This window comes from Podarcis muralis, chromosome 10 (assembly GCF_964188315.1).
Source record: "Podarcis muralis chromosome 10, rPodMur119.hap1.1, whole genome shotgun sequence".
NCBI classification, from domain to species: Eukaryota; Metazoa; Chordata; class Lepidosauria; order Squamata; family Lacertidae; genus Podarcis; species Podarcis muralis.
In genome coordinates, this window is record NC_135664.1 from 64776091 (window position 1) to 64803723 (window position 27633).

The 27633-nt window shown below is 45.7% G+C and overlaps 1 protein-coding gene across 1 annotated transcript in view; it reads left to right on the forward strand.

Annotated features, from left to right (window-relative positions):
* Positions 1–27633, forward strand: part of ST8SIA1 (ST8 alpha-N-acetyl-neuraminide alpha-2,8-sialyltransferase 1) — a 101800-nt gene that overhangs the window by 34366 nt on the left and 39801 nt on the right. Inside the window, exons 3-4 of the mRNA XM_028746034.2 lie at positions 19720–19829; positions 25595–25687. Coding sequence (XP_028601867.2) covers positions 19720–19829; positions 25595–25687 — 203 coding nt within the window. The remainder of the gene's footprint in view (positions 1–19719; positions 19830–25594; positions 25688–27633) is intronic.

Sequence of the window (27633 nt, forward strand, 5' to 3'; positions counted from 1 at the left end):
TGCTCAACAGTGGAGTGGTCTCCCTCAGAAATTGATGGACTCTCCTTCATTGAAGGCTGTTAAGCAGAGGTTGGGTGGCCATCTGTCATGGATGCTGTAGCTGAGATTCTTGCATTGCCCGGGATTGGAGTAGATGATCCCTTGGCTCCCTTCTAGCTCTGCAGTCTGTGAGTCTATCACTGGATGGGCCGTTGGCCTGATCCGTCAGGTTCTATTTAATGTTCTTCCCAATGGAGGAAAAAACTGAATAATATTATAATTTTAGAATATCTAACTGCGAAGATACACAGAATGAAAGGGTTTAAGGTCAGTGAGAAAGAGGAGGATTGGTTTGAGGAGATATTGAATTATTTGGGTAGGTTTGAACAATTTGGGGCAATTAAAATGTTAAAAGTTAAATAAACCTTGTGGATGGAGGAGTGCTAACGTGTATAAAAGTGTACATATGGTTGATTTGAATATGTTATTATTGATTATGTATACCCATTGTATCAGCTGCCTGGGGGGTTTCGCTGTTGGTGTTTGGTTGTTGGTAAAAACATAAAAATCTAAATAAATAAATTTAATTTTCTTCAAGCAGTGGCATCAATAAAATTTATACGCCGCTTGGTTGTAGAAAACCTCACAGCGGTTGACAAAAAGGCGAGGCAATCAAAATAAAAATTTGCAGCCCTGCTTTAAAACAATACAAAAGTCAAAATACTAAAAACTGATTAAAATTGCCTTAACAAAGGGAAGCTCTTTTAATTTCCGTTTGTTCTTCAGTTGGGGCAAAGCACGGGGAAACAATGGGGACGTGCAGGCAAACCACACGCTTTTTATTCTGAATTAAGCCCTGAGTATGAGAGCGAGGCTGGCTCTCAAATAAATTGCACGTAGGAGTCCGGCCCTGAGGCTTAGTCATGGCCTTTGTCATTCTCGTTTCGTGACATCCCACGTCCAGCCGCCGCCATTGTTACATCTGCCTTCGGTTTAATGAATGAAGCTTGCAGTGTTGCAGATGCCTAAGGGAGAAGAGACGTGTCGAAACCCAAACAAGCATCGCCAGGACTGTATTTTGATTCTTCCCCCTCACGCCCCCTCCAAAGGCTGCTGGCTAGCACCTGCAGACAAAGGCATCTTTTATCAATGCACACATAAAGTAGTGCTATTGAGATGGATAGAGAGCCAGCGTGGTATACGGATCAGAGTGTCGGACCAGGACTTTGGAGAAATCAGGGTTCGAATCCTCATTTGGCCCCTTTGCTGGGTGACCTAGGGCCAGTCCCTGCCTCTCAGCCTGGCCTACCTCATAAGGTTGTTGTGGGGATTGAAGGAACCCTGTATGCCATCTTGAGCCACCTTGGAGAAAAAGAAGCTGGGGTATAAATTCAGCAAAAAATAGATGAATAAAAATATTGACACCATTTTTTTATGCTGGAAAAGCCCCCCTCGGCTTATACTCGAGTTAGGCAGTCGGGCTGCTTGTTCTTCCTCCGCCTCTGATGCCACCACCAGGTTTGTGGTTTGGTGAATCAGCTTATACTTGAGTCTATAAGTTCCCCAGTTTTTTGTGCTAAAATTAGGTGCCTTGGCTTATATTCGGGCCGGCTTATACTCCAGTATATACGGTATATGAAGTACGAGTATTCTGCAAAATTCAGATATTTTGCCTCACAGAAGGGGGCAAGATTGGGGGGGGGGGGGGCGGACTGACCTCAGAGCTATTCCAAGATCTTTTCCTGCCTCTGTGTTTTGCCAAAGAGGAATGCCCTAACGTTTTTATCGGATGAAACCACCCTTGATCCGAAAGGCCTTGGAAACTTTGTTGGCTCTGAATTCATAACTTGAATTGTTAAGTTTTCTGTAGCTCCCTCTTCATTTTTCAAAACATAGAATAATGTGGATTAAGGACTCTGAAGAATGGCACCTATTACTGCCACCTTCCCAGCAATAAGCGGAGAATTTGGGGGAAGCTAAACACTCCTTTCAGCAAGTCTTCGAAAGCTTTGCAACTTCTTCTAAAAACAAGTCCTGCTTTGAAATGCTCAGAGGATGTGGCGAGGCTGCAGAAGGGGCTGTTGCTCTCCTGATTTAATCAGAGCAGTATTTCTTCAGCAGATAAATAATTTTTCTTCACTACCAGCTCGAGGCATTGATGCATTCCGAATTTGCTATTCTCCTACTTTTAAAGAACTGATTTATACCTAACTAGCAGCCTTGTATCCAAGGTTGCTTGGGAATTCTGAGAAAGAAAGAAAGAAAGAAAGAAAGAAAGAAAGAAAGAAAGAGAAGAAGATTCAGTCCACCATCTTGATTCAAAATAGCATCTAAATGTATCTAGAATTAAAATAGTATCTTGAGATTACTACAATTGAATTCATGGTAGGTAGGTAGGTAGGTAGATAGACAGACAGACAGACACACACACACACACACACACACACACACACACTCCATTTCTGTGGTTGTAAAAGGTAAAGGTAAAGGGACCCCTGACCAATAGGTCCAGTCGTGACTGACTCTGGGGTTGCGGCGCTCATCTTGCTTTATTGGCCGAGGGAGCCGGCGTACAGCTTCCTGGTCATGTGGCCAGCATGATTAAGCGGCTTCTGGTGAACCAGAGCAGCACACAGAAACGCCGTTTACCTTCCCGCTGAAGCAGTACCTATTTATCTACTTGCACTTGATGTGCTTTCGAACTTCTAGTTTGGCAGGAGCAGGGAGCAAGCAACGGGAGCTCACCCCGTTGCGGGGATTCGAACCGCCAACCTTCTGATCGGCAAGTCCTAGGCTCTGTGGTTTAACCCACAGCGCCACTGCGTCCCTAGTAATTGTAGTAATTGTCCCTAGTGATTGTAGTAACACTGAATAAGCAGATTGATGAAGGTAAATAATGGCATTCTGAAAGCGTACAATAAATATGACCATTTTGCTTAAAATATATCAAAGCCTTATTGAGCATTTGGAAGGCAAAAACTCCTTTGGGGGAAATTGGGTAATAGGGAACTATATTTTTTCCTGAATCTATCACTCTCCTGTTCTTTTCGCTCTTTAGCAAAAAATGTATTTATCTTCCATACTCCCAGTACTAAAATTTTCCATTTGTGGACAAACAACAGTTTTGATGTTGCTGTTGTAATATAGAAAATGTGTTCTGTGTGGTTGGAGGGGATGTTTTATTGTCCCAGATGAGCAGCAGTTCAGAAGTTTTCACAGCTAACTTTGCTGCAAAAAAGGAAAACGATGCAGTAAGAATTGCTAGCCTGTGGCCCATGTAGTCCAGAAACCTGTTCTCACAATGGCCTACCAGATGCCTGTGGAAAACCCCAAGCTGGACCCGGGCACAAGAGCAATCTCTCCTCTCGCGGTTTCCAGCAACTGGTACTCAGAAGCATAATGCTTCACGTAGTGGAGGAATCACAGAATTGTAGAGTTGGAAGGGACCTCAAGGGTCATCTAGTCCAGCCCCTTGCAATGCAGGAATCTCGTGTGTGTATGTGTGTGTGTAAATTTTCCATTTAATATTATATATTCACATCATCATCATCCACTATACCGCCCTGGCTCTTAGAGCCTATCAACTTCCTTCCTTCCCTCCTGTCTCTCTCTCTCCCCACCCCCAATAATATTTATTGGATTTCATATAAACACAATACATACTATAAAATCAATAAAACAAAAGTAAGAAAAAGAAAATAAAACAGGTACAACAAACAATAACCAAAGATACAACCACAACTACATATACAATAAAAATTAATTAATTAGTTAAACTTCCAACTTCATAAACATATTACTTGACTTCCTCTAATCTCTTCCATCTGAATTTCCTTGTAACTGAATGTAGCAGTTTTCCAATATCATTATTCAAAAAACAATATTCCAAGCCTTCCCTCCCGTCTCACGGCTTTCAAAATTAACCTTTATACGTTTTCCGATTCTAATTGCACTCGTTACAGAATGACTCAAAATTTAAATAAACATAGAAAGATAGAAAATTTCTCATTGCAAGTCTTCAGACAACCCTGCTAGTGATGTTAATTGCTCACAATGAACTTTCAGATATCGCATAAATTCACTCCAGTCCTTTTGGAATACTTGATCGTGCTGGTTTCGGGTTTTTCCTGTCAGCTTCGCCAGTTCTGCAAAGTCCATCATCTTCATCTGCCACTCTTCTTTTGTTGGTATGCAAAGTCCGTCATCTTCAATAGCTCTTCCTGATGTTTAGTCGGGATCGCCTTTCTTGCAGCTTGAAGCCATTGGTTCGAGTCCTGCCCTCCGGAGCAGGAGAAAACAAGCTTGTTTCCTCTTGAACATACAGTGGTACCTCAGGTTAAGTACTTAATTCGTTCTGGAGGTCTCTTCTTAACCTGAAACTGACTGTTCTTAACCTGAAGCACCACTTTAGCCAATTGGGCCTCCCACTGCAGCCACACAATTTCTGTTCTCATCCTGAAGCAAAGTTCTTAACCCAAGGTAGTATTTCTGAGGTAATATTTCTAGCTGAGTCTGTAACCTGAAGCGTATGTAATCTGAAGCGTCTGTAACCCAAGGTACCACTGTAGAGTCATCATGGCTAGTAGCCATTGATAGCCCCATCTTCCATGAATTTGTCTAATCTTCTTCTAAAGCCATCCAAGTTGGTGGCCATCCATCAATGCCTCTTGTGGAAGTGAGTTCCATAGTTGAACTACACTCTGGGGGAGAAGAAGTCTTTTTTTGTCTGTCCTATCATTGCTTCCTTTCTGAACATTACTCCCCAGATTTGGGGGGGGGGGAGTCACATGCGACATAATCCCAAGAGGCGAACTGTGTCCTGGGAAATACTGTACAGTGGTACCTCGGGTTAAGAACTTTGCTTCAGGATGAGAACAGAAATCGTGCGGTGGCAGTGGCAGCAGGAGGCCCCGTTAGCTAAAGTGGTACCTCAGGTTAAGAACAGTTTCAAATTAAGAACGGACCTCCAGAACGAATTAAGTTCTTAACCCGAGGTACCACTGTAATGGGAACAGAGGATTTAAAGAAGGGGAACAAGAGACTATAATGCCCCAGAAAATAGATGCCCAGACAGAGGGAAGTTATACTGTGAAGCTTGACAAGCAATCCCATAGCCAACAAGAAAACACTCCAGCTGTTACTCACGTCTTGGAATTGGCAAGATGCTGCTTGTTCTAAAGTGCTGCCCATTGCAGCCTATATCTAAAAAGAGGGAGGCCTTCCGGTCAAACTGACCACTGGAAGATTCAGGGCAGATGAGAGAGAGAGTGCTTATTCACATAGTTAAACTATAGAATCTGGATGGTTTTTGTTTTTTTAAAGGATTAGACAGATTCAGGGAGGAGAAGGCAATCAATTTCTACTAGCTATGATGGCTGTTCTCTGCTTCTGCAGTTGAAGGCAACAGTGTTGACCTGATCCAGCCGGCTCTTCCTGTGTTCTTGCCCATCAATGCTTCCACTGTTAAAAGACAGTTTTCTTCTGTCAGAAGAGCAGATGAAGGAAGCCGTTTGACCCCCTTGAGCAAAGCTGGCCCTTTCCAGGCAGATTCCTGCCTCCTCCCCTTTCTCGGTTCAAGCCTCGTCACCCTTCGGTGGCATTTGGAAAGGTCAGCTGTCTGTTTTAAGTGTTTGCCTAACAGAAATCAATGCCACTTTGCAAGAGCATGGTTGCAGGGGAAGTTTGTCAGCGCATGTCCTTGAACGCAGCAGGGCCAAATGGGTTTATTGATGTCAGGTTCTGCTCTGAGTGATGGGTGTCACTCATGCTGTTGTAGCCTTGAGACTAGACTACTGCTAATGCTGCACGTGGGGCTGCCCTTAGCGGCTCTTCGGCTTCGGAAAGTTCATTGTAAGGAGTAACTAGTTCATGTTCAGACGCTGGTGGCGCTGTGGGGTAAACCACAGAGCCTAGGACTTGCCGATCAGAAGGTCAGCGGTTCAAATCCCCGTTGCTCGGTCCCTGCTCCTGCAAACCTAGCAGTTCGAAAGCATGAGGTGCAAGTAGATAAATAGGTACCGCTCTGGCGGGAAGGTAAACGGCGTTTCTGTGCGCTGCTCTGGTTTGCCAGAAGCGGCTTAGTCATGCTGGCCACATGACCCGGAAGCTGTACGCTGGCTCCCTTGGCCAATAAAGTGAGATGAGCGCTACAACCCCAGAGTCAGTCACGACTGGACCTAATGGTCAGGGGTCCCTTTACCTTAGTTCATGTTCAAGATGAACGAAAAGGAATTACAGTGGTACCTCGGGTTACAGACGCTTCAAGTTACAGATGCTTCAGGTTACAGACTCAGCTAACCCAGAAATAGTACCTTGGGTTAAGAACTTTGCTTCAGGATGAGAAAAGAAATTGTGCGGCGGTGGCAGGGTGAGAGTCCCCATTAGCTAAAGTGGTACCTCAGGTTAAGAATGGTTTCAGGTTAAGAACGAATTAAGTTCTTAACCTGAGGTACCACTGTACTGTTGTACATTGGCTCCCAAATGCCTTGGGAGTCAGAATGTTCTAGCTCTCGAACGATCGAAAACCGGAAGTGAGTGTTCCAGTTTTCGAATCTTCTTTTGGAAGCCAAATGTCCGATGGAGCTTCCGCGGCTTCTGATTGGCTGCAGGAGCCGCACTTTGGCTTCCGAACTTCTCGGAAGTTGGACGGACTTCTCGGACAGATTCCGTTCGACTTCCTAGGTATGACTGTAATTGCAATTCGTAACGACTCCTATGGGAAATGGTTAGGGGGGGGGTTAGTTTAGAGAAAAGACAAGTAATAGGGAACGTGATTCAGGTAGAATCCTGAATCTTCTGCTTCCTTGGATACCCCCACTAATGCTATATAGAGCACCAGGCCTCTACATGTGCTAGCATCCCAACTCCCATCAGCCCCAGCCAGCCTGGTCACTGCTCAAGGATGATGGGAGTTGTAGTCCAACCACATCTGGAGGACCACAGGTTCCTCCACCCCCAGGTTCCCCAAAACCATGAGCAAGTAGAACAGCCTTGGCCAACCTGATGTCCTCCAACATCTGGAGCAAATCAAGACGAATGCTCAATGAAGACTGGGTACAGTCTAACCTATGCATAATCTTTCTGTGAGCAAAGTAGGACAAATCAGTTACAAATATTTAGGGGCTTCCTGAAAGGGTTCTTGGGAAAAAAATCCGACTGAAAAACAGGGCTGGCAAATAAAAACATAAATAGGTGTACAAAGCAAAGAGCTTGCAGCAAATTCCAGCTTCTCAAGGAGTGCCATCTGCATGATATATTTCATTTGCACTCAGTTTTGTTCTTGCATTCACACTTTGGGTTTAGGTGTGCGTGTAAAAATAGAGTGTGTGATGTGGTCCCAGGAGACACAGGTAAAATGGCTGTTAATCTAGCAACTATCCCAACATTTTCTCACAGTTCAGGGATAGATAAAAATCTAGGATGCCACTGGAAAATCCAACAGAACTCTTTTCTTCTTCTTCTCATGGGCCTCATTTCAGGGGATTTGGTAACCAGCCTTGGGAACGATCACAAAAAAATGAAAAAGATAAATAACCTCATCGGTTGCAGCATTCGTGCTGCTGTTGCTAATACCACCAGGATCTTCAGCATGATCAAAATCCAATTTTGGATGCTGTTACAAACCTCTCCTTGCAAATCTCCAGGGCTAATTAAAAAGCACTTGCAAGATTCCCGCTGGCTGAATATTTTTTTTTTTTTAAAAAAGTCTTTTCAACCTCCTTGAAAACTGAGTCCTTTGACAACAACTAAAGTGAAGCGGTTGAATTAAATATGATTTAATTACAATCTTAGGGGATTTTTCAAAAGGACTCCCCCCCCCATCTTTTGCCGTATGATCCATCACTGAATGTTTGTTTATTTGATTGATTAAGTAACTGGATTGATATACCGCTTAATCAAAACCTCTAAGCAAGCAGTTTACGCGATACATATAGGCATAAAAAATAGCAATAAAAGCAGATGTTCAAAACAAGTGGAATTATTTTTTTAAAAAGAAAAGCATTCTAAAATAACACTCGTGGCAAGCCTATCTGGATAGGCTTGTCTAACCAAAATTAATTTTCATGTCCTAGCTTTATCCTGGAAGAAAAGAAAAGTGGATACGTACAGTGGTTATGGATTTAATTCGTTCCGGGGGTCCATGTGTACCCCAAAAAATCCGTAACCAGAGGACCACTTTTGCACATGCGTGGAACACGATAGAGCACTTCTGTGCACGCACGCGCGGCGAAACCCGGAATAACACATGTTATATGTGCCGGCGTGGTTGCTCAAGAGCAAACAGGCAAGACCCCCACTGGTCTTTTCAAGGCTTTATTATCAGTACAAAAACATTCACAGTGCAGAACGTCTCACTTCCATGTCTTGCTCAGTCGCTAACAGAATCTGGGAGTGGGCGGTCCTTAAACTTTCCCCAGCAGAGTAGTTTCTTGATCCCCAGCCGACGCCTCCCCTCTCTGCGCGTAAACCGACTGCGCAGAGAGGGCGTGGGCAAAGGGGGACCTGCCTCCCCCCTGCTTTGTCCATGCTTGGTGCTGTGGCTCTCCCTTGCATCCTCCGAGCCCTGCATCCCTTCCCCACTAGAGGCGTGGCTTCCCTCCTCCACAGAGGAAGTGCTGCTTCTCACGATCTCTGGAGGCTCCCTGTAACCCAAGTGCCCTTCCACCTCTTGCCTCTGAGCTGATGGCAGTTCTCTGACAATACACTTCCGGGTTTGCCGTGTTTGTGACTTGAAAGTTATGTATCCAGAGCGGTACGTAACCAGAGGGTCCACTGTACTATGTACTGTATTTTTTGCTCTATAAGACTCACCCTTTCCCTCCTAAAAAGTAAGGGGAAATGTGTGTGCATCTTATGGAGCGAATGCAGGCTGCGCAGCTATCCCAGAAGCCAGAACAGCAAGAGGGATCTCTGCTTTTGCTGCACAGCGATCCCTCTTGTTGTTCTGGCTTCTGAGATTCAGAATATTTTTTCCCTTGTTTTCCTCCTCCAAAAACTAGGTGCGTCTTATGGTCTTATAGAGCGAAAAATAAATTGAGAGTGATGGTAATTTGACTGCACCTCCATAGGAAATTGCTTTTGAAGATATGGCTGCACACCATCAGTTAGTTCCATGTTCTCTACATTTGGGGTTTGTTCTCTGCTTTCCTCCCAGCATGCCTCTTTCCATTCTGTCCACCCCCCACTCCTGTCTAGTATGGTTTCCAAGGTGTGAGATGGATTTCACATTGTCTCGCTCCTGGAGAAGACTGTTCTGTCTCTGCTTCTTTCCATCATTGATTTGCAACAGACATCCGCTTTGACCTAGCAGCAGCAAGTGGCAGAGTGATTAGCAGTGAGGTCTATAAACCGTGTAATTTTCGGCTCAGGGGGCCCAAATCCAGCTTTCAGGTTGCTTCACTGCTGTGACGCGATGCTCTCCCTTACAACCACTTTCCTCCCAAACGCTTTACAACCACTTTCCTCCCAAACGCTTTGCTAGATTTAACATGGGATAAGAAGGATGATAGCTGAGAAGTCCTGTGTACGGTGAATGATTCTTCATGCTAATGTATGAAACATTTTAATTTTAAAATGCTTCAAAGTTGAATGTTGTCCCTTTGTACCACTGATCTAGAAAGAAAGAAAACACCGTTTATAAAGGTTGCAAACTGTGTGTCTGGTCTGACTCAGAGGTTGAGCAAACCCTGAAAGATCTGGTTGTTTTTTTTCCTGGGCTGCAGTCACACAGAAGAGATAACATTTAATCAGATGTATCCCTGGATGCCGCTGAAAAATGTGTCGCTGTATTAATTGGCGCCAGGAAATAATGAGTGTATCCAGGGGTCTTTACAGCTTGCAGTGATCTCATGCAGTCTCATCCAGTCGCTTGTTTATTCACATAATGAAGTCAGCCTTCACAGTACTAAACCCCCAGACCTTGTCCCCGCCTCCCTTCTCCTCTGGCGTCCTTGCTTTGTGGATCTGCCCAAGGTGGAGCGCTGCCGAGTGAAAGATCAGTCTTTTAATAATTACAGGGGGGAACTGCAACCATGTGTTGCAGTAGAGTCTCATCCTCGTAATAACAAGTGCTCCTGTTTAGGGCTGCAGCCAGCCAGCCAGGCCCTCTTGCAGAAGATCCCATCCTGCTTCCCAGTTTCCCATTTTTCTTGTCCAGCTGTCATTTCGCATCCCATAGCTATTGAGCATTCTTAGTCCCCTCTGGGCTTCTGCCACCCACCTCCATTTGTTGTTTGTTGAGCAGGGGAGCTCCCCTGCTGATCCTGCTTGAGCTTTCAGGTAATTGGACCCCAAGACATTTAGGGCCTTTTATGCTGTACAGGAAGGGGACGGGTGGCGCTGTGGTCTAAACCACAGAGCCTTGGGCTTGCCGATCAGAAGGTCAGTGGTTCGAATCCCCGCGACGGGGTGTTGCTCTGTCCCAGCTCCTGCCCACCTAGCAGTTCGAAAGCACACCAGTGCAAGTAGATAAATAGGTACCGCTCTGGCGGGAAGGTAAACAACGTTTCCGTGCGCTGTTCTGGTACGCCAGAAGCGGCTTAATCCATAGCTGTCAACTTTTCCCTCTTCTTGCAAGGAATCCTATTTGGAATAAGGGAATTTCCTTTAAAAAAAGGGAAACGTTGACAGCTATGGCTTAGTCATGCTGGCCACATGACCCGGAACCTGTCTGCGGACAAACGCCAGCTCCCTCGGCCTATAGAGTGAGATGAGCGCTGAAACCCCAGAGCCGTCCGCAACTGCACCTTACAGTCAGGGGTACCTTTACCTTTAATAATAATAATAATAATAATAATTTATTATTTATACCCCGCCCATCTGGCTGGGTTTGCCCAGCCACTCTGGGTGGCTTCCAACAAAACACTAAAATACAATAACCTATTAAACATTAAAAGCTTCCCTAAGCATGTCCAATTGACACGTGATCACTGGCATGCGGGATCTGGAACAGGGTGAAACAGGTAAAATTGGGGCGGAGTGGGGGTGGGGTGGAAAGTGCTTTTATGTGCTCTGCCAACATACACGGGGTTCAGGAATGGAACTAATACTTTGAATAGTGCCTGGTAGCTCACAGGCAGCCCCCTTTTCTTTTCCCCTCCTTTAGAAAGAACCCACCAGAGTTCTGGTCAAAGATCAGCCTCCATCACAGAATTGTAGAATTTAGACTTGGAAGGGACCACAAGGATCATTGCATTTGCAATGGATTTTTAAGCTGTCCCATAATGGGGATCGAACCTGCAACCTTGGCGTTATCAGCACCATGCTGTAAGCAACGGATTTTTTTTTAATTCAAAATTATAACAAGACATATTATCCAAAAACATATCATCCTTGTCGTCCCCCCCATTTTTCCTCCCTCCCCCCCCCCCCACAAAACCCACCCACCCCCCGACTTCCCTCAGTTCCAGTCTTTGGTTTCTCTAAGAATGCTGTTTTCTGCATGCTACAAAGTTGTATAGATCCTCAAACTATTTAGCTGATTATTATCAATAAAAAGTTTGTGAATGTTTATTCAAAACCTGCCAAGGAGTCCAGTTCGCTTTGTTGCGTCTTCAGATACTTTGTAAAGGGTTCCCATTCATCCTTAAAGTCACAGTTATCCTTGTCCCGTAGCTTGTATGTCAATTTTGCCAGTTCTGCATAGTCCATCAATTTTTCTTGCCATGATTCTTTAGTTGGGGTTTCTTCAGTCTTCCATCCTTGTGCTACCAGAACTCTCGCGGCCGTTGTCGCATACATGAAGATGTTTTTCAACTTTTGGGGCATGTCTTTCCCTACAATCCCCAACAAAAATGCCTCGGGTTTTTAAACAAATGTTAAATGGAACATTTTCTTCAATTCGTTGTATATCATTTCCCAATTTTTTAAAATTACCTTACAATCCCATCACATATGATAAAATGTCCCCTCCTTTTCCTTACACTTCCAACATATATTTGAACTAGTTTTGTACATTTTCCCTAACTGCATTGGTGTTGTGTACCATCTGTACATCATCTTCATGTAATTCTCCTTCAATAGGGAACAATCTGTAAATTTTAAGTAAGCAACGGAGCTATTCAGGACATGAATGACTAGCTGTGCCCTAAAAGTGCAGAGAGAACATTGGGGCTCTGACTCTCAATCCCTCTGTTAGCAATGTCCAGTCTGAGGCTGAGTGTAGACTGTTGCATAGGCAAAAAGTCACCATCTACAGTCATACCTTGGGTTGAATCTGCTTCGGGGTGAGCGTGTTCGAGTTGCGCTCCGCAGCAACCCAGAAGTAACGGAGTATGCTACTTCCGGGTTTCGCCGCTTGTGCATGTGCAGACTCTCAAAATGACATCATGCGCAGAAGCGACGAAAAGCGACGCACACGTGCGCAGACGTGCCATCGCTGGTTACGTCTGCTTCTAGATGCGAACGGGGCTCCGGAACGGATCCCGTTCGCATCTAGAGGTACCACTGTGCATGCAAAAGGAGGAGGAGTCCTAAGGTTGTGGAAGTGCAAAAAGCTTTAAGGAGGGAAACTGAACCGAACCAGAATAGCCCAAAGAGGACTGGAGGTTGCTCAGTGGGTAAGGAGTTCTGAGTTGGTGACAGAATGGAGAACTGGTGGGAAGGGGCGTGGAATGGAGTATCCTGGAAATGGCCACCTTGAACCCTTAGCAGGAGCCACCCTACACCGTGACATTCCATTGCAAGTCCCAACTGCATGATAAATAGCCATGCATAACTTGCGCATGGAGCACCTGCAGATTTGTGGCTGTTTCCAAGTTATCTTCCGCTTTGCTCTCGTCGTGTCAAGAAGCCCTCACCTTAGTCCCCACTTCCTAAGATGTGTTACTGATGCAAAAAAAGAAGAAAAATTCCACTCTCTCAAGCGGTTTCAGGATAAACATTGGAGAAACTATACATGCCAGAAAGAGCCCTTTGGGGCATTTAGCGGCAGTACATTTCAGGCCCGAAAGTTCATTTTTAAAAAATAAAAAATTGTCCAGTAGCACCTTATAGACAAACTAAGTTTGTTCTGGTATAAGCTTTCGTGTGCATGCACATTTCTTCAGATACACTCAGCTCATTTTTATAGAATTTTGGCGGTGCGGAAAGCAGAATGGAATCCATTATTCTCCTCTTGCTATTGTAAAGCATCACTCCAACATCTTTTCGATTAGTCAGAGCCTGCAAGGTTTTATGGCCAACACCAGACACGTCTTTAATACAAAACGCCTTTTCCAAAGCATCCTTCTGATTTAAGGCTACGTCTTTTTGTGAATCACACAACAATAAACTGTGGAAGAGTACCTAAGATCTTGAGGTTTAACGAATGGTTTTATGAGTGCAGATAGAAAACCTCATTTTGTATCACTACTATCCAAGAGAGCTTCCTGTTTAAGGTTTGACACTTTCCATATTATTCTGGTGCTGTGGCCTGACATGTTCCTGTAAGCGAGGCAGACCACTTCATCAAAACTCATCAAGGCCATCTCTAGATCTGACGCCTTCTGTTGCATTACACACGGCCAGCGATTCATTTGTGTTCCACTAGCTAAAAGGCTGTCATTATGATGCACAGGTTATTTTAAGAGGCAGATTGAACATGCAGAGGTGCCTTGGTTCTCAAACTTAGTCCGTTCCAGAACCAAAGCGTTCCAAAATCAAGGCGTGCTTTCCCATAGAAAGTAATGCAAAAAAGATTAATCGGTTCCAGATTTTTAAAAACAACCCCTAAAACAGCAATTTAACATGAATTTTACTATCTAACAAGACCGTTGATCCATAAAATGAAAGCAGTAATCAATGTACTGTACTATAAAATAAATAAGACAGTATTGTAGATGATAAAAATTAAAATTAATTTTTCTTCTTACCTGCACTGATAGTTGTTGTTTGGGTGGAGGGCTTTTATCCATTTCCGCAGTCACACAATCAATAAGTCAATCAATCAATCAATCAATCAATCAATCAATCAGTAGCTGAACTGGGTTCCATACAGTCACAAAAACAAATTAACCAAAAAAGCCTCAAAAACAAAAGTGCAAAATAAATAGCAAAAACAAAAGCGCCAGACTTAATCCATTCTGGAAGTCTATTTGACCAAAATGTTGGAAAACCAAGGCGCAGCTTCTGATTGGTGCAGGCACCCCGGAAACAATACCCAACAGCTGCGCCAGATGTTTGGCTTCCAAAAAATGTTCAAAAACCAGAACACTTACTTCCAGGTTTTCGACGTTTGAGAACCAAGGTACCACTGTATAGCAGCACAATCTTGGTTTACTGGGACCAGTTGGTTTACTTAGACCAATGCAAACTGCTGGTGCTGACCTTTAAAGCTTTAACTGTTTGGCGGTCCAAGGTATTGAGATATTAAGAAGTCATGGCTGCTTGCTTGCACATCTAAAGCACAACTGCATGCATCGTTTTTTATCACTGTCCAATGGGATGAAGTGTGCTATGTTGGGGAGACATGATTAAGGCTTCTAGCGAAAACCAACAATTGAATTCCCCTGAGACCATCTTTTATGTGAGCAAAGAGGAAGGGTTTGGAGTCACTAACCTCATCCAAGGAAATTCTCCAAAGGGAGATCCTGATCTGATAGTTACTGATTTATCCAGCGTGCTTTTAATAAAGATGAAAAATACGTGAAGGTTTAAAAAGGAGAAGCTCCCTCTTTCTCGGATTTTGAGTCCCAGGTGAAATATCAGGGGTAGATCACACGCTGATGTCGACTACAGATCCCTACCTGATGTCAACTGTTTAAAAGAGCAAGTGATGCAAAAGAACCTCCTTTGCCCGAGACCCCAAAGAACCACAGTCAAAGTAGACAACACTGAGGGGAGCTGACATCTTGGAGTCCAGCATTGCTGAATGAGGACTTACCGAGAAATTTGATCCCCTTTATTCAGGCCTGAATCAAGACAGGGGTCAGCAAACTTTTTCAGCAGGGGGCCGGTCCACTGTCCCTCAGACCTTGGTGGGGGGCCAGACTCATACCTGTCAACTTTTCCCTTTTCTTGCGAGGAATCCTATTTGGAATACGGGAATTTCCCTTAAGAAAAGGGAAAAGTTGACAGCTATGGCTGGACTGTACAGTGGTACCTCTGGTTACGTACTTAATTTGTTCCAGAAGTCCATTCTTAACCTGAAACTGTTCTTAATCTGAAGCACCATTTTAAGCTAATGGGGCCTGCTGCACCACCGCCACACGATTTCTGTTCTCATCCTGAAGCAAAGTTCTTAACCCGAGGTACTATTTCTGGGTTAGCGGAGTCTGTAACCTGAAGCGTCTGTAACCCGAGGTACCACTGTATTTTGAAAAAAAATTATGAACAAATTCCTATGCCCCACAAATAACCCAGAGATGCATTTTAAAGAAAAGGACACATTCTACTCATGTAAAAACAGGCCGATTCCCGGACCGCCTGGGGGCCGGATTTAGAAGGCGATTGGGCCGGATCCGGCCCCTGGGCCTTAGTTTGCCTACCCGTGATCAAGACAATGGCTTTTTGGAGCAACCATAGAATCATAGAATTTGTAGAGTTGGAAGGAAGCACGAGGGTGATCTTGTCTAGCCCCTGCAATGCAATAATCTTTTGCCCAACATGGGGCTTGAACCCCATGACCCTGAGATGATGATGATGATGATGATGATGATGATGATAATAATAATAATAATAATAATAATAATAATAATAATAATAATAATAATTTATTATTTATACCCCGCCCATCTGGCTGAGTTTCCCCAGCCACACTGGGCGGCTCCCAATCAGTGTTAAAAACAGTACAGCGTTACATATTAAAAACTTCCCTGAACAGGGCTGCCTTAAGATGTCTTCTGAATGTCAGGTAATTATTTATCTCTTTGACATCTGATGGGAGGGCATTCCACAGGGCGGGCGCCACTACCGAGAAGGCCCTCTGTCTGGTTCCCTGTAGCCTCACTTCTGGCAATGAGGAAACCGCCAGAAGGCCCTCGGCGCTGGATCTCAGTGTCCGGGCAGAACGATGGGGGAGGAGACGCTCCTTCAGGTATACAGGACTGAGGCCGTTTAGGGCTTTAAAGGTCAGCACCAACACTTTGAATCGTGCTCGGAAACGTACTGGGAGCCAATGCAGATCTCTCAGAACCGGTGTTATGTGGTCCCGGCGGCCACTCCCAGTCACCAGTCTAGCTGCCGCATTCTGGATTAATTGCAGTTTCCGGGTCACCTTCAAAGGTAGCCCCACGTAGAGCGCGTTGCAGTAGTCCAAGCGTGAGATAACTAGAGCATGCACCACTCTGGCGAGACAGTTCGCGGGCAGGTAGGGTCTTAGCCTGTGGAGCTGGTAGTCAGCTGCCCTGGACACAGAGTTAACCTGCACCTCCATAGACTGCTGTGAGTCCAGAATGACTCCCAGGCTGCGCACCTGGTCCTTCAGGAGCACAGTTACCCCCATTCAAGACCAGGGAATCCCCCACACCAACCCGCTCCCTGTCCCCCAAAAACAGTACTTCTGTCTTGTCAGGTTTCAACCTCGATCTGTTAGCCGCCATCCATCCTCCAACCGCCTCCAGGCACTCACACAGGACCTTCACCGCCTTCACTGGTTCTGATTTAAAGGAGAGGTAGAGCTGGGTGTCATCTGCATACTGATGAACACCCAGTCCAAACCCCCTGATGATCTCTCCCAGCGGCTTCATATAGACATTAAAAAGCATGGGGGATAGGACAGAACCCTGAGGCACCCCACAAGTGAGAGCCCAGGGGTCTGAACACTCATCCCCCACCACCACTTTCTGGACACGGCCCAGGAGGAAGGAGCGGAACCACTGTATGACAGTGCCCACAGCTCCCAGCCCCTCTAGACGGTCCAGAAGGATATTATGGTTGATGGTATCAAACACCGCTGAGAGATCCAGCAGAACTAGGAAACAGCTCTCACCTTTGTCCCTAGCCCGCCGGAGATCATCAACCAGCGCGACCAAGGCAGTTTCAGAGATTATGAGTCTCATGCTGTACCAACTGAGCTAGTTTAGGGGCAGAGTTTTGTATGCGGAAAATCCCAGGCTTTATAGGTTCTGGGGTGGGATAAGACCTTGTAGATAATATGGCAGGGATGGGAAATGTTTTCAGCCCAAGGTCCCATTCTCTTATGGTGAGCTTTTCGAGGGCCAGGGACCAGTGGCGATTGAGTCCAGATTCAGACTTTTACCTTTTGTCCAGCAGGCTGCATTCCAGCTAGGCAGAAGTCGTGGTTTCTGAATGCACAAACAAACAAACAAACAAACAAACAAACAAACACCCCTCTACCTTCCATTCAAGTAACCAAGAGGCAATATCTAAGTTAAATGGGATATTTCATAGAATTACGGAGCTGGAAGGGCCCATGAGGGTCATCTAGTCCAACCCCTGCAATATAGGAATATTTTGTCCAAAGTGGGACTCGAACTCAAGACCCTGATACTAAGCGTCTCATGCTCTACCGACTGAGCTATCCAGTTTCAGCCATTCAAAAGCACTTTGAGGGTATACAGAACAGCCAACTAGGAGTATATCTTGGGAAGAAGTGGTGTGGTCTTAGGAGGATAATGAGGGCCAGATAGTGGGGTCTGGAGGGCCACAAGCAACTCCCAGACCTGGGATTGCCCACCCCTGCTAAATAGACTCATGGTCTGGTTTAGCAGAATAATAATAATAATAATAATAATAATTTATTATTTATACCCCGCCCATCTGGCTGGGTTTCCCCAGCCACTCTGGGCGGCTTCCAAAAGAATATTAAAATACTGTGATACATCAAACATTAAAAGCTTCCCTAAACAGGGCTGCCTTCAGATGTCTTCTAAAAGTCTGGTAGTTGTTGTTCTCTTTGACATCTGGTGGGAGGGCGTTCCACAGGGAGGGCGCCACTACCGAGAAGGCCCTCTGCCTGGTTCCCTGTAACTTGGCTTCTCGCAGTGAGGGAACCGCCAGAAGGCCCTCGGTGCTGGACCTCAGTGTCCGGGTAGAACGATGGGGGTGGAGACGCTCCTTCAGGTATACTGGACCGAGGCCGTTTAGGGCTTTAAAGGTCAGCACCAACACTTTGAATTGTGCTCGGAAACGTACTGGGAGCCAATGTAGGTCTTTCAAGACCGGTGTTATATGGTCTCGGCGGCCGTTCCCAGTCACCAGTCTGGCTGCTGCATTCTGGATTAGTTGTAGTTTCCGGGTCACCTTCAAAGGTAGCCCCACGTAGAGCGCATTGCAGTAGTCCAAGCGGGAGATAACCAGAGCATGCACCACTCTGGCGAGGCAGTCCGCGGGCAGATAGGGTCTCAGCCTACGTACCAGATGGAGCTGGTACACAGCTGCCCTGGACACGGATTTAACCTGTGCCTCCATGGACAGCTGTGAGTCCAAAATGACTCCCAGGCTGCGCACCTGGTCCTTCAGGGGCACGGTTACCCCATTCAGGACCAGGGAATCCTCCACACCTGCCCGCCTCCTGTCCCCCAGAAACAGTACTTCTGTCTTGTCAGGATTCAATCTCAATCTGTTTGCCGCCATCCATCCTCCAGAAGACAGTTCCCTAGATTTGTGCCCGCACTCCTATAACTCTGCTAACAATAACGTTCTATTTTTATTAAGGCATCGTATAACAATTACAGTGCAGACATAATTATATCATGCTGATCATTTGCCAGGCTAGAAAGGATGATTTGTATGCTCAGGCCCCTGCCTGATGTTTCTTAGAAAGCAGCTTGCTGAAGAACCCAGGAGATATTTACATTCCTGGGCGCCAGGATTAATATCCAACTGCCCGAGGCACCGAAGCGCTTCAAATTTTGTTCAGCCTTGATTATAATAGTATAAATATTGTTGATATTTTTCATTCAATATTGTCGGTCTCTGTGGGAAATTGGCATAATTAACAACGGAGAATTGCTGCCGCGTAATAGGTATGAGCTTGAACTGAGGAATCTTCGGCTCTCACCATAAGAGTCACAAACGCTCCTTCTCGCGCTCTCTGTTCCCTCTTCTTCAAATTCTTCTGCAGATTCCGACTAATAATCAGGAAGAACTTTCTGGTGGTAGGAGGTGTTTGACAGTGGAACAGATTTCCACAAGATGTAGTGGACTCTCCTTCCTTGGAGGTTCTTAAGCAGAAGTTGGACGGACAGCCGTCTGTCATGTATGTTCTAGTCAAGATTCCTGCATTGCAGAAGGCTAGACTAGACCCTCAAGAACCCTTCCAACTCTGTCATTCTATGATTCTATGGACTCCAGTCAAAACCGCAATTAAATAAGCAGAGAGACCATAATTTATGACTTTGTGAGGCAGTTCCCTGGTCAATCCTCCGAGTATTTCTCCTTGAGAGGTCTAATAAGCCCAATACCGAAGAGGTGGCAATGTATTCAAATGTAAAATCTCTTAGATCTGCTATGATGGTTAGCTCTTGTCCCGTTTGTTCCTCTGATTATATGTGATGTGTGTTTTTTCCGCCATGAAAAGTTGGAAACCTTCCCTTCTGCGACGAATAACAAAACTGCCGTGGCAGGAAACTCGTGTCCCTCCAGATGTTGTTGCCCTCCAAACTCTCCTCCGCCCTGGCCAACGTGGATCATGGAGAGGGCCCGATGGGAGTTGTAGTCCTACAACATCTGGAGGACTCCGCTTTTGGCTCCTAGCCTTGGCCTAACCTCTCCCTAAAACCCCTTCCCGCTTAGCTGGTCTCCACCTGAAGCTCCTGTGTGAAGTAGTCCATAAAAACGGGCCTTGTTTTCTGTTGCCAGGCAACGCCATTCCAGCTGCCATTGAAGAAGTGCTCTGTGGTAGGAAATGGTGGGATTCTGAAGAACAGCGGCTGCGGCAGACAGATAGACCAAGCGGACTTTGTCATGCGGTAAGACAGTGGCCCCGCTGTGGCATGGCGTCCCTGCTCCCTCCGTCCCCCTTGTTTCGCACCCACAACCACACAACGGCATGGGTTTTTCCTTTTTGTTTGTGTTTAATTAACCATAGAAGGTCTCTCTTTCTCCCTCGGAGTGATTTATAGGGGTGGGAAAGAGCCATGGCAGAGAGGGCTTTCCCCTCCCTTAACAAGGCAGGCGCCTGTCACTCTTCAGAGGCATCAGGGGAAGATAGCTGAGTGAAGGTGCTTTAATCAAACGGAAAACTAAGAGAGATGGAAGAGCCTCAGGTCCCTTCTGGCTTCCTTGCATGGAAGAACTTTGGACCCTGTTTTCTCAGAAAGAGAAGAGTCTTAAGGCTCCATTTGCACCATGCATTTAAAGCGCTATGATACCACTTGCGCACACCCCATGGATCCTGGGAACTGTAGCTTGTACAGGCTGCTGAGAGTGCTTAAAGGTAAAGGGACCCCTGACCGTTAGGTCCAGTTGCAGACGACTGGGGTTGCGGCGCTCATCTCGCTTTACTGGCCGAGGGAGCCGGCGTACAGCTTCCGGGTCATGTGGCCAGCATGACTAAGCCGCTCCTGGCGAACCAGAGCACCGCACGGAAACGCCGTTTACCTTCCCGCCGGAGCAGTACCTATTTATCTACTTGCACTTTTATGTGCTTTCGGACTGCTAGGTTGGCAGGAGCTGGGACCGAACAACGGGAGCTCACCCTGTCGCGGGGATTTGAACCGCCGACCTTCTGATCGGCAAGCCCTAGGCTCTGTGGTTTAACCTACAGCGCCACCCGCGTCCCATCGCTGAGAGTGCTTTGGACCCCTATTCCCTTCACAGAGCTACAGCTCTGCGAAGTTAGAATTGTAGAGTTGGGACCATCTAGTCCAGCAAGGGATCTTTTCCCCAACGTGAGGCTCAAACCCACATCCCTGAGATTAAGAGTCTCATGCTCTACCAAGTGGTCCTGCTAGCTAGGGATGATGGAAGTTGTAGTCCAGCAACAGCTGGAGACCCACGTTTGGGAAACCCTGTTGTATACAATGCTGCGTTAGATGAATCAGTACTCAGACTTGGCATAAGTTCCTGGTGTCCCAAGGCTTTTACTATTGCTTTTTTGAAATACACTCCTAGGATAAAATCCGATAAAGATATGAAAAATTAAATGGAGAAGACTGAAGCTAAGGGGCATAGCATCTCCTTCCCATGTAACAGGCCTCGGGTTCACTCTATGATGGCATCTCCAAATAGGGCTGGGAGACACCCCTGTCAGAAACCCCAGAGCGCTGCTACCAGTCAGTGTAGACAACAATGAGTCGAATGGACCAGTGGTCTGAAGGCCATGAGGCCATTGCCTATGTAACCTGACCTCCCAGTTTGCCAGGGGCAAAATGAACGGCGAAATCCGTGGCATGAGGAACTGTGAACAGGCCTTTGGTGGATGCCGTCTGGGGTCTTGGAGTTCCTGCCTCGGCCTTGTTTTCAAAATGGCTTCCCAAGAAAGCTAGTTGCTGACCATGGATGTTGACAAAAGGATCCTTATCCCTAGAGCACTGGCTGTTTTATCCTGGAGTATTCAGTACAGTTTCTGGCCCTGTAATTCCTGCCAGCGTGATATATTGGAGCCACAGAGGACTGTTGCTCACTTAGGCATAAATGGAAGAGTTTAATAGCCCTCACAGATAGGAAGAAACTGGCGCTCACTCGGCCTCCGGCCCTCGCACCGCTAATGTCACTTTGAGGCTTTGAAAGGGTTTCAAAGGCGGCAGAGCCGGGACTTCAGCATTTGGCTTCTCTGTCAGTTCCCCGCGCTGGAAAGGATATTGATGTGATGTGTGTAAGGGAGAGTACAAGCAAGCTGACAAGTTGTGGGTTCCACAGATAAAGGTGAAGTGAAATGTGAAATTTCACGGCACGTCTTAGCGGGAGGAGATCTGAGGGACGGGAGGGGGGATCTTTCTGAAAAGAAATGCGTTTTACAGGCCCATTTTATCTATGTCAGTCAAACACAGTCGGGTAGAGAAAGCGGGTGGGGAGACACTTCCTCTCAAAATATAGCGGTCATTTTGGTGAAGTTGGATGTTGGAAGATTGATGACAGACAAAAGGAAAATCTCCTTCATTTAGCACACATTTAAACTATGGAATTGAGCATAAGAGAGGCTCTGTTGGGTCAGGCCAAAAGCCTATGTAGTCCTGCATAATTTGCAACCACAAGATGGCCACCAACGTGGACTACAACTTTCCCACCAGGTTTGGGAAAGACTGATCTGGTGTCTTATCCTTCCCTTGAACCCTGCAGAACATTCCTGCTAGGGCTGGGGAGCCTGGATAAGAATGACATTCTGTGTGCTTCTTGAAGAGTAGATTGTCTAATGCAGGGTTTCCCAAGCTTGGGTCTCCGGCTGTTTTTTTGGTGGGTTTGGTGTCGTTAAAATGCATGCAGCCAATCAGCATATTTCTCCTGTTCCATTGTCTAGAAGCCACAGGGTTTGGTCTGAATAGCTGGGTTCTTGCTGAGTTTCCATCTGGCTACTCAGCCACATCCTTCGTTTTCTGCAATATTGTCTGATGAAGCTATCCTGGTGAGAAAGACAAAACACAGCTTCTATTGGGATGGAGTAAACTTGAGTTCCCAAAGGAACAGTATCCATGACTGATTTGAGCATATTTTGAATCTTTTGGCTGATCGGTATTGAGATAAAGTAATTATATCAAATCTGTGTAATTACCGGCCAGTTGCCAATCTCCCGTTCTTGGACAAGGTTCTTGAGCGGGTGGCCGTGGATCAGATCTCAGTACTCTTGGAGGAAACTGATTCTCTAGACCCATTTAAATCAGAATTTAGGCCCAGTTTTGGCACAGAAACTGCTTTGGTCGCCCTTTGTCAGGAGAGATAGGGAAAATGTGTCCCTGTTCATTTCTCTTGACTTCTCAGTAGCTGTTGATACCATTAACCATGGTATCCTTCTGCAGTGGTCATTCCAGTCCTACTTGGGAGGTCGTTTCCAGAGGGTGATTCTTGGGGAGTGCTCTTAGACCCTGTGGAACCTTCAACATGGAGTTCTTCAGGGTTAATTTTATCCCCCATGCTGTTTTACATCTACATGTAAGCGCAATATGCTGACGACACACAGCTCTACTTCTCCTTTACATCTGCAGGTGAGGCAGTGGAAATGCTGGACCAGCCTTGGTAATGGGTTGCATGAAGGCCAACAAACTGATGCTCAGTCCAGATAAGAGTGAGACTCTGTTAGTGGGTGGTCCCCTAGACCGGATGGATGAGAGGTTGCCTGCTCTTGATAGGAGCGGGTACACAGCTTTGAGGTTCTTCTGGGTCCATTGTTGTTGCATGAAGCTCAGGTGACCTCAGTGGAGCAGAATACCTTCCATCAGCTTTGGCTGGTGGTCCAGCTTCGCCCCTATCAGGGATAGCTTAACTTCTATTGTCTGGGCTCTGGTAACCTCTAGGCTAGATTACTGCAGTGTGTTATACATGGGGCTGCCTCTTGATGATGGTTCGGAAACTTCAGCTGGTGCAGGATTCAGCGGCCAGGTTGCTCACTGGGGCAAGATGGTTTGAGCATACATCACCAGTCCTGGTGGCCCAACTGCACTGGATGCCAATTTGTTTCTGGTCCCAATTCAAAGTGCTGGTTTTGACCTATAAATCCTGAAATGGCTCAGGATCACAATATCTCAAGGACCACCTCTTCCCATATGAACCAACCCCAGACCCTGTGATCATCATCCGAGGCCCTTTGTCATGAGGGGCAGAGGGTGGCAACACAGCCTTTTCTGTGGTGGCTCCCCATTTGTGGAATGCTCTTCCCAGGGAAGCTCTCCAGGTACCAATACATTCCTCTTCTCCCCGGCCTTTGGCTGATTATACAACCTATGGCTTACTACACTGTAGAGGGGTGCGTGTTTTGTTTGTTATTATGTTATGTATTTTTGTGTTTTTATACTGCAAGCCACCCTGTGATCTTCAGATGGAGGGCAGTATATAAATTTAATCCATCAATAAAATAATAAAATAAAGGGGAAGGACATTCATATGAACAATGAGTCAGAGAACGGTCAGAGAAGGCAGATGACGCACTTCTACTGATGATGCCAAGATCTTGCTGGGAAGGGAGAAAACATGGCAGGCTTAGATGAGACACCTGCCAAGAATCTAAACAAAAACTTGATTGCCTCTCTGCAAAACGAACAGAAACAGATAGGGCCACACTGGACTCCACACAGATGCAACTAAGTCTACTGCCACCTAGTGACTTTATGGTGACACCGTCTTCACGGGAGATCACAGGAGAACTAGCGACAGCAAGTTTTTTGAACAAAGGCAGAGATAAAAGGTAAAGGTAAAGGGACCCCTGACCATTAGGTCCAGTCGTGGCTGACTCTGGGGTTGCGGCGCTCATCTTGCTTTATTGGCTGAGGGAGCCGTCGTACAGCTTCTGGGTCATGTGGCCAGCATGACTAAGCCACTTCTGGCGAACCAGAGCAGCGCATGGAAACGCCGTTTACCTTCCCGCCGGAGCGCTTCCTATTTATCTACTTGCACTTTGACGTGCTTTCAACCTGCTAGGTTGGCAGGAGCAGGGACCGAGCAACAGGAGCTCACCCTGTCGCGGGGATTCGAACCGCCGACCTTCTGATCAGGCAGAGACACATGTGCATTAAATAACTGAAACAATGACAAGCATTCATTGGTGCAATCCAGTAATCCTTGGGATGGTATCTCAGGGGGCTGGATTACCCTGTAGACACCTCACTCTTTGCAGCCAGGTAGGGACACTTTAGGGAGGAATGTGGCTCTGTGGGTTAAACCACAGAGCGTAGGACTTGCCGATCAGAAGGTCGGCAGTTCGAATCCCCGCGACGGGGTCAGGGGTCCCTTTACCTTTACCTTTTTAGGGACACTTTATTTATTATACGTAATTTATTTAAAGCATTTTACCCTGCTCTGGAGCCATAAGAGCAAAGACAGGAGTGCTGACTCTGAAATGTCACCGAGAAGGCAGTCCGTACCCTCAGCTTGACAATCCAAAAGGCATAAGAGGAAAGGGGACTAGGAGGGAGGAGGAAGGAAAGAAGGAAACTCAGGCACTCTTTCTTAGTTCCAGAGTTCTTGTAATGACCACTTGGGGTGGAAATATTTCAAAGGAGCCCAATTCTGCTGGCCTTTGAGGAAAGGCCCTGTAGTCTTGCCCATGTAGTTCTCCTTTAACTAGAGATGCCAAGAATTGTACCTGGGAATAGATGACCATCGTGTGTCTGTTCCAACTCTACAATGCAGTGATTCTGCATGCAGTGTACCGTATTTTTCACTCTATAAGTTGCACCAGACCACAAGACGCACCTAGTTTTTGGAAGAGGTAAACAAGAAAAAAAATATTCTGAATCTCAGAAGCCAGAACAACAAGAGGTATTGCTGCGCAGGGAAAGCAGTGATCCCTCTTGCTGTTCTGGCTTCTGGGATAGCTGTGCAGCCTGCATTCACTCCATAAGGCGCACACACATTTCCCCTTACCTTTTAGGAGGGAAAAAGTGAGTCTTATAGAGCAAAAAATATGGTATTTGCTGTGACACTGGACTCCAACCACTGCTTGGCTGTGCCAGTCTTTGGTGCTTGATGGGGTTTTTCTTTTCTTTTCAAACGGTGGAAAGAAAGAAGGAAAGAAAGAAAGAGAGAGAGAAGGGGAAAAACAGCAGAGAAGTTAAAATACATGGTGTGTTTCTGTTTCTTTCAGATGCAATCTTCCACCTCTCACCAGTGAATACAGCAAGGACGTTGGGTCCAGAACTCAGCTGGTAACTGCAAATCCCAGCATAATTAAGAAAAGGTAGGAAACAGATTGTTTGTTTCGTCTGAAAGGAACTGGCACGCCGAGCAAAGGGTGCTGGTGGGGGAGAGAGTTGGCGTTTATGGTCACGGTGTTGGCAGTAGAATAATTGTATTCCTCTGCAGGCAGCGCTGGAAGAGCTCGGCAGACTGAAGGCGAGAGCCATTTCTCATCTGATGAGTTAATAAATCTTAGCGCGGCTGTGCCACACTCCAGCAAACATTAAATTGCTTTGCAGCAAAGTGTCTCAAAAAGGAGGCGGGCATGTTTATGGCACAAGGACAGAATGGTTAGGGTAGCATATACATTGCTGGATATCAAGGGTGCCTCAGGTGCAAGACAAATGAGTACCCGTATCTTAATTTCCCTAGAATCTCAGCTAGGGCTGGGTGATATGTGGTTTTCAACATCATGATATATCGCCGTCCAAACATCGTGATATACCGATAGATCATGATATCTGAAATAAGGATGGAGCTATGTTAGAGACGTTGGCTGCCTTCATTGTTTTTCCTGCCTCGGGATTTTTGCCAGTGCTGTTCTAATCCGTTTCCCTCTGCTGGAGGCTGGGGAGAGCTGAGCTGGCAGAGTTAACAGGGACTGCAGAAATCGAAAGAAATATTAGCTGGATTCATGGTTTTCCCCACATTGTGATTTCTGAATAGCACACAAACAGAAACACGCATCATGATTTGCAGTATATTGCCAGGTTAGAAATTATGAAACCAGTATCATGATACGGACTTCAAACCGGTTTTGGACGATATACAGTGGTACCTCGGGTTATATACACTTCAGGTTGCATACGCTTCAGGTTACAGACTCCGCTAACCCAGAAATAGTACCTCGGGTTAAGAACTTTGCTTCAGGATGAGAACAGAAATCGTGCTCCAGCGGCACGGCGGCAGCGGAAGGCCCCATTAGGTAAAGTGGTGCTTCAGGTTAAGAACAGTTTCAGGTTAAGAACGGACCTCCAGAACAAATTAAGTTCTTAACCCGAGGTACCACTGTATCAATATATTGCCCAGCCCTCGTCTCAGCTTTTTAAAAAATATTATTTTCAAACAGGTTTCTAGACCTTATGGCTACATGTTTGACAGCAAATTGAAATTCCATAAGTCGTTGGGTGGCTTAATAAGTTGTCCATGAATTTGGGTTAGAGCTCAGTTCTCTGCAGAGATCCGTGCTCCTCCCAAGCCAGAACGAATTATTCCTTATTTCTTATTAGGAAGAATAATAATAATTACCTGGCGAGAACGTAGCGGGCGATTCAGCACAGCTTTAAATTCTGTGACATTAAAGAAGCGCAGCCCTTGTCTGGAAGAAGGCATGAAATGGATTCTCCACTCTGCTCCTTAAATAAATACTTAGTAATGTTGAGAAGGAACAGATGACCATAGAGCAGGAAGAAGACAGATTATTTCAGGCGTTAAGAAATATGTTCCAGCTACTTACATTAAGAATAACGGTGTGTCTTTAAGCCTCCTCTTTGCTGAATGTCCATAAACCCATGAAAAACGTATTTCTTTCAACTAAGTTTGGATAAGATCTTATTTCCTCTTCAGTATAACTGTGTGTCGTTTAACAACAGTTAATAATACTTTGCTGAATCTGATCAGGAGGAAAAAACATTGTCTGTTATTTGCTGGTTGAAACACTCATGCCTAGACACACTTGTTTAATTTGATCAATGATAGCTTGGCTCAATTTAGTCTCTTTGCAGTATTTGTTTTCAGTTAATCTCCGTGCCGTATCTCTCAGGCTCATCTTCAAACGATAGTTTAATTAAGCAGTTGGTGGGTGTTCTCAATTAATAAACAAATATTATATCCTTGACCCTTGATGTTGATGCTAGACTTTGAACAAGGGGTTGTGGTTCCATCACACATTATTTTTCCTTATGCTGTTCATTTCAAGGCTTGAGATTATACTCATTTGAGTATATC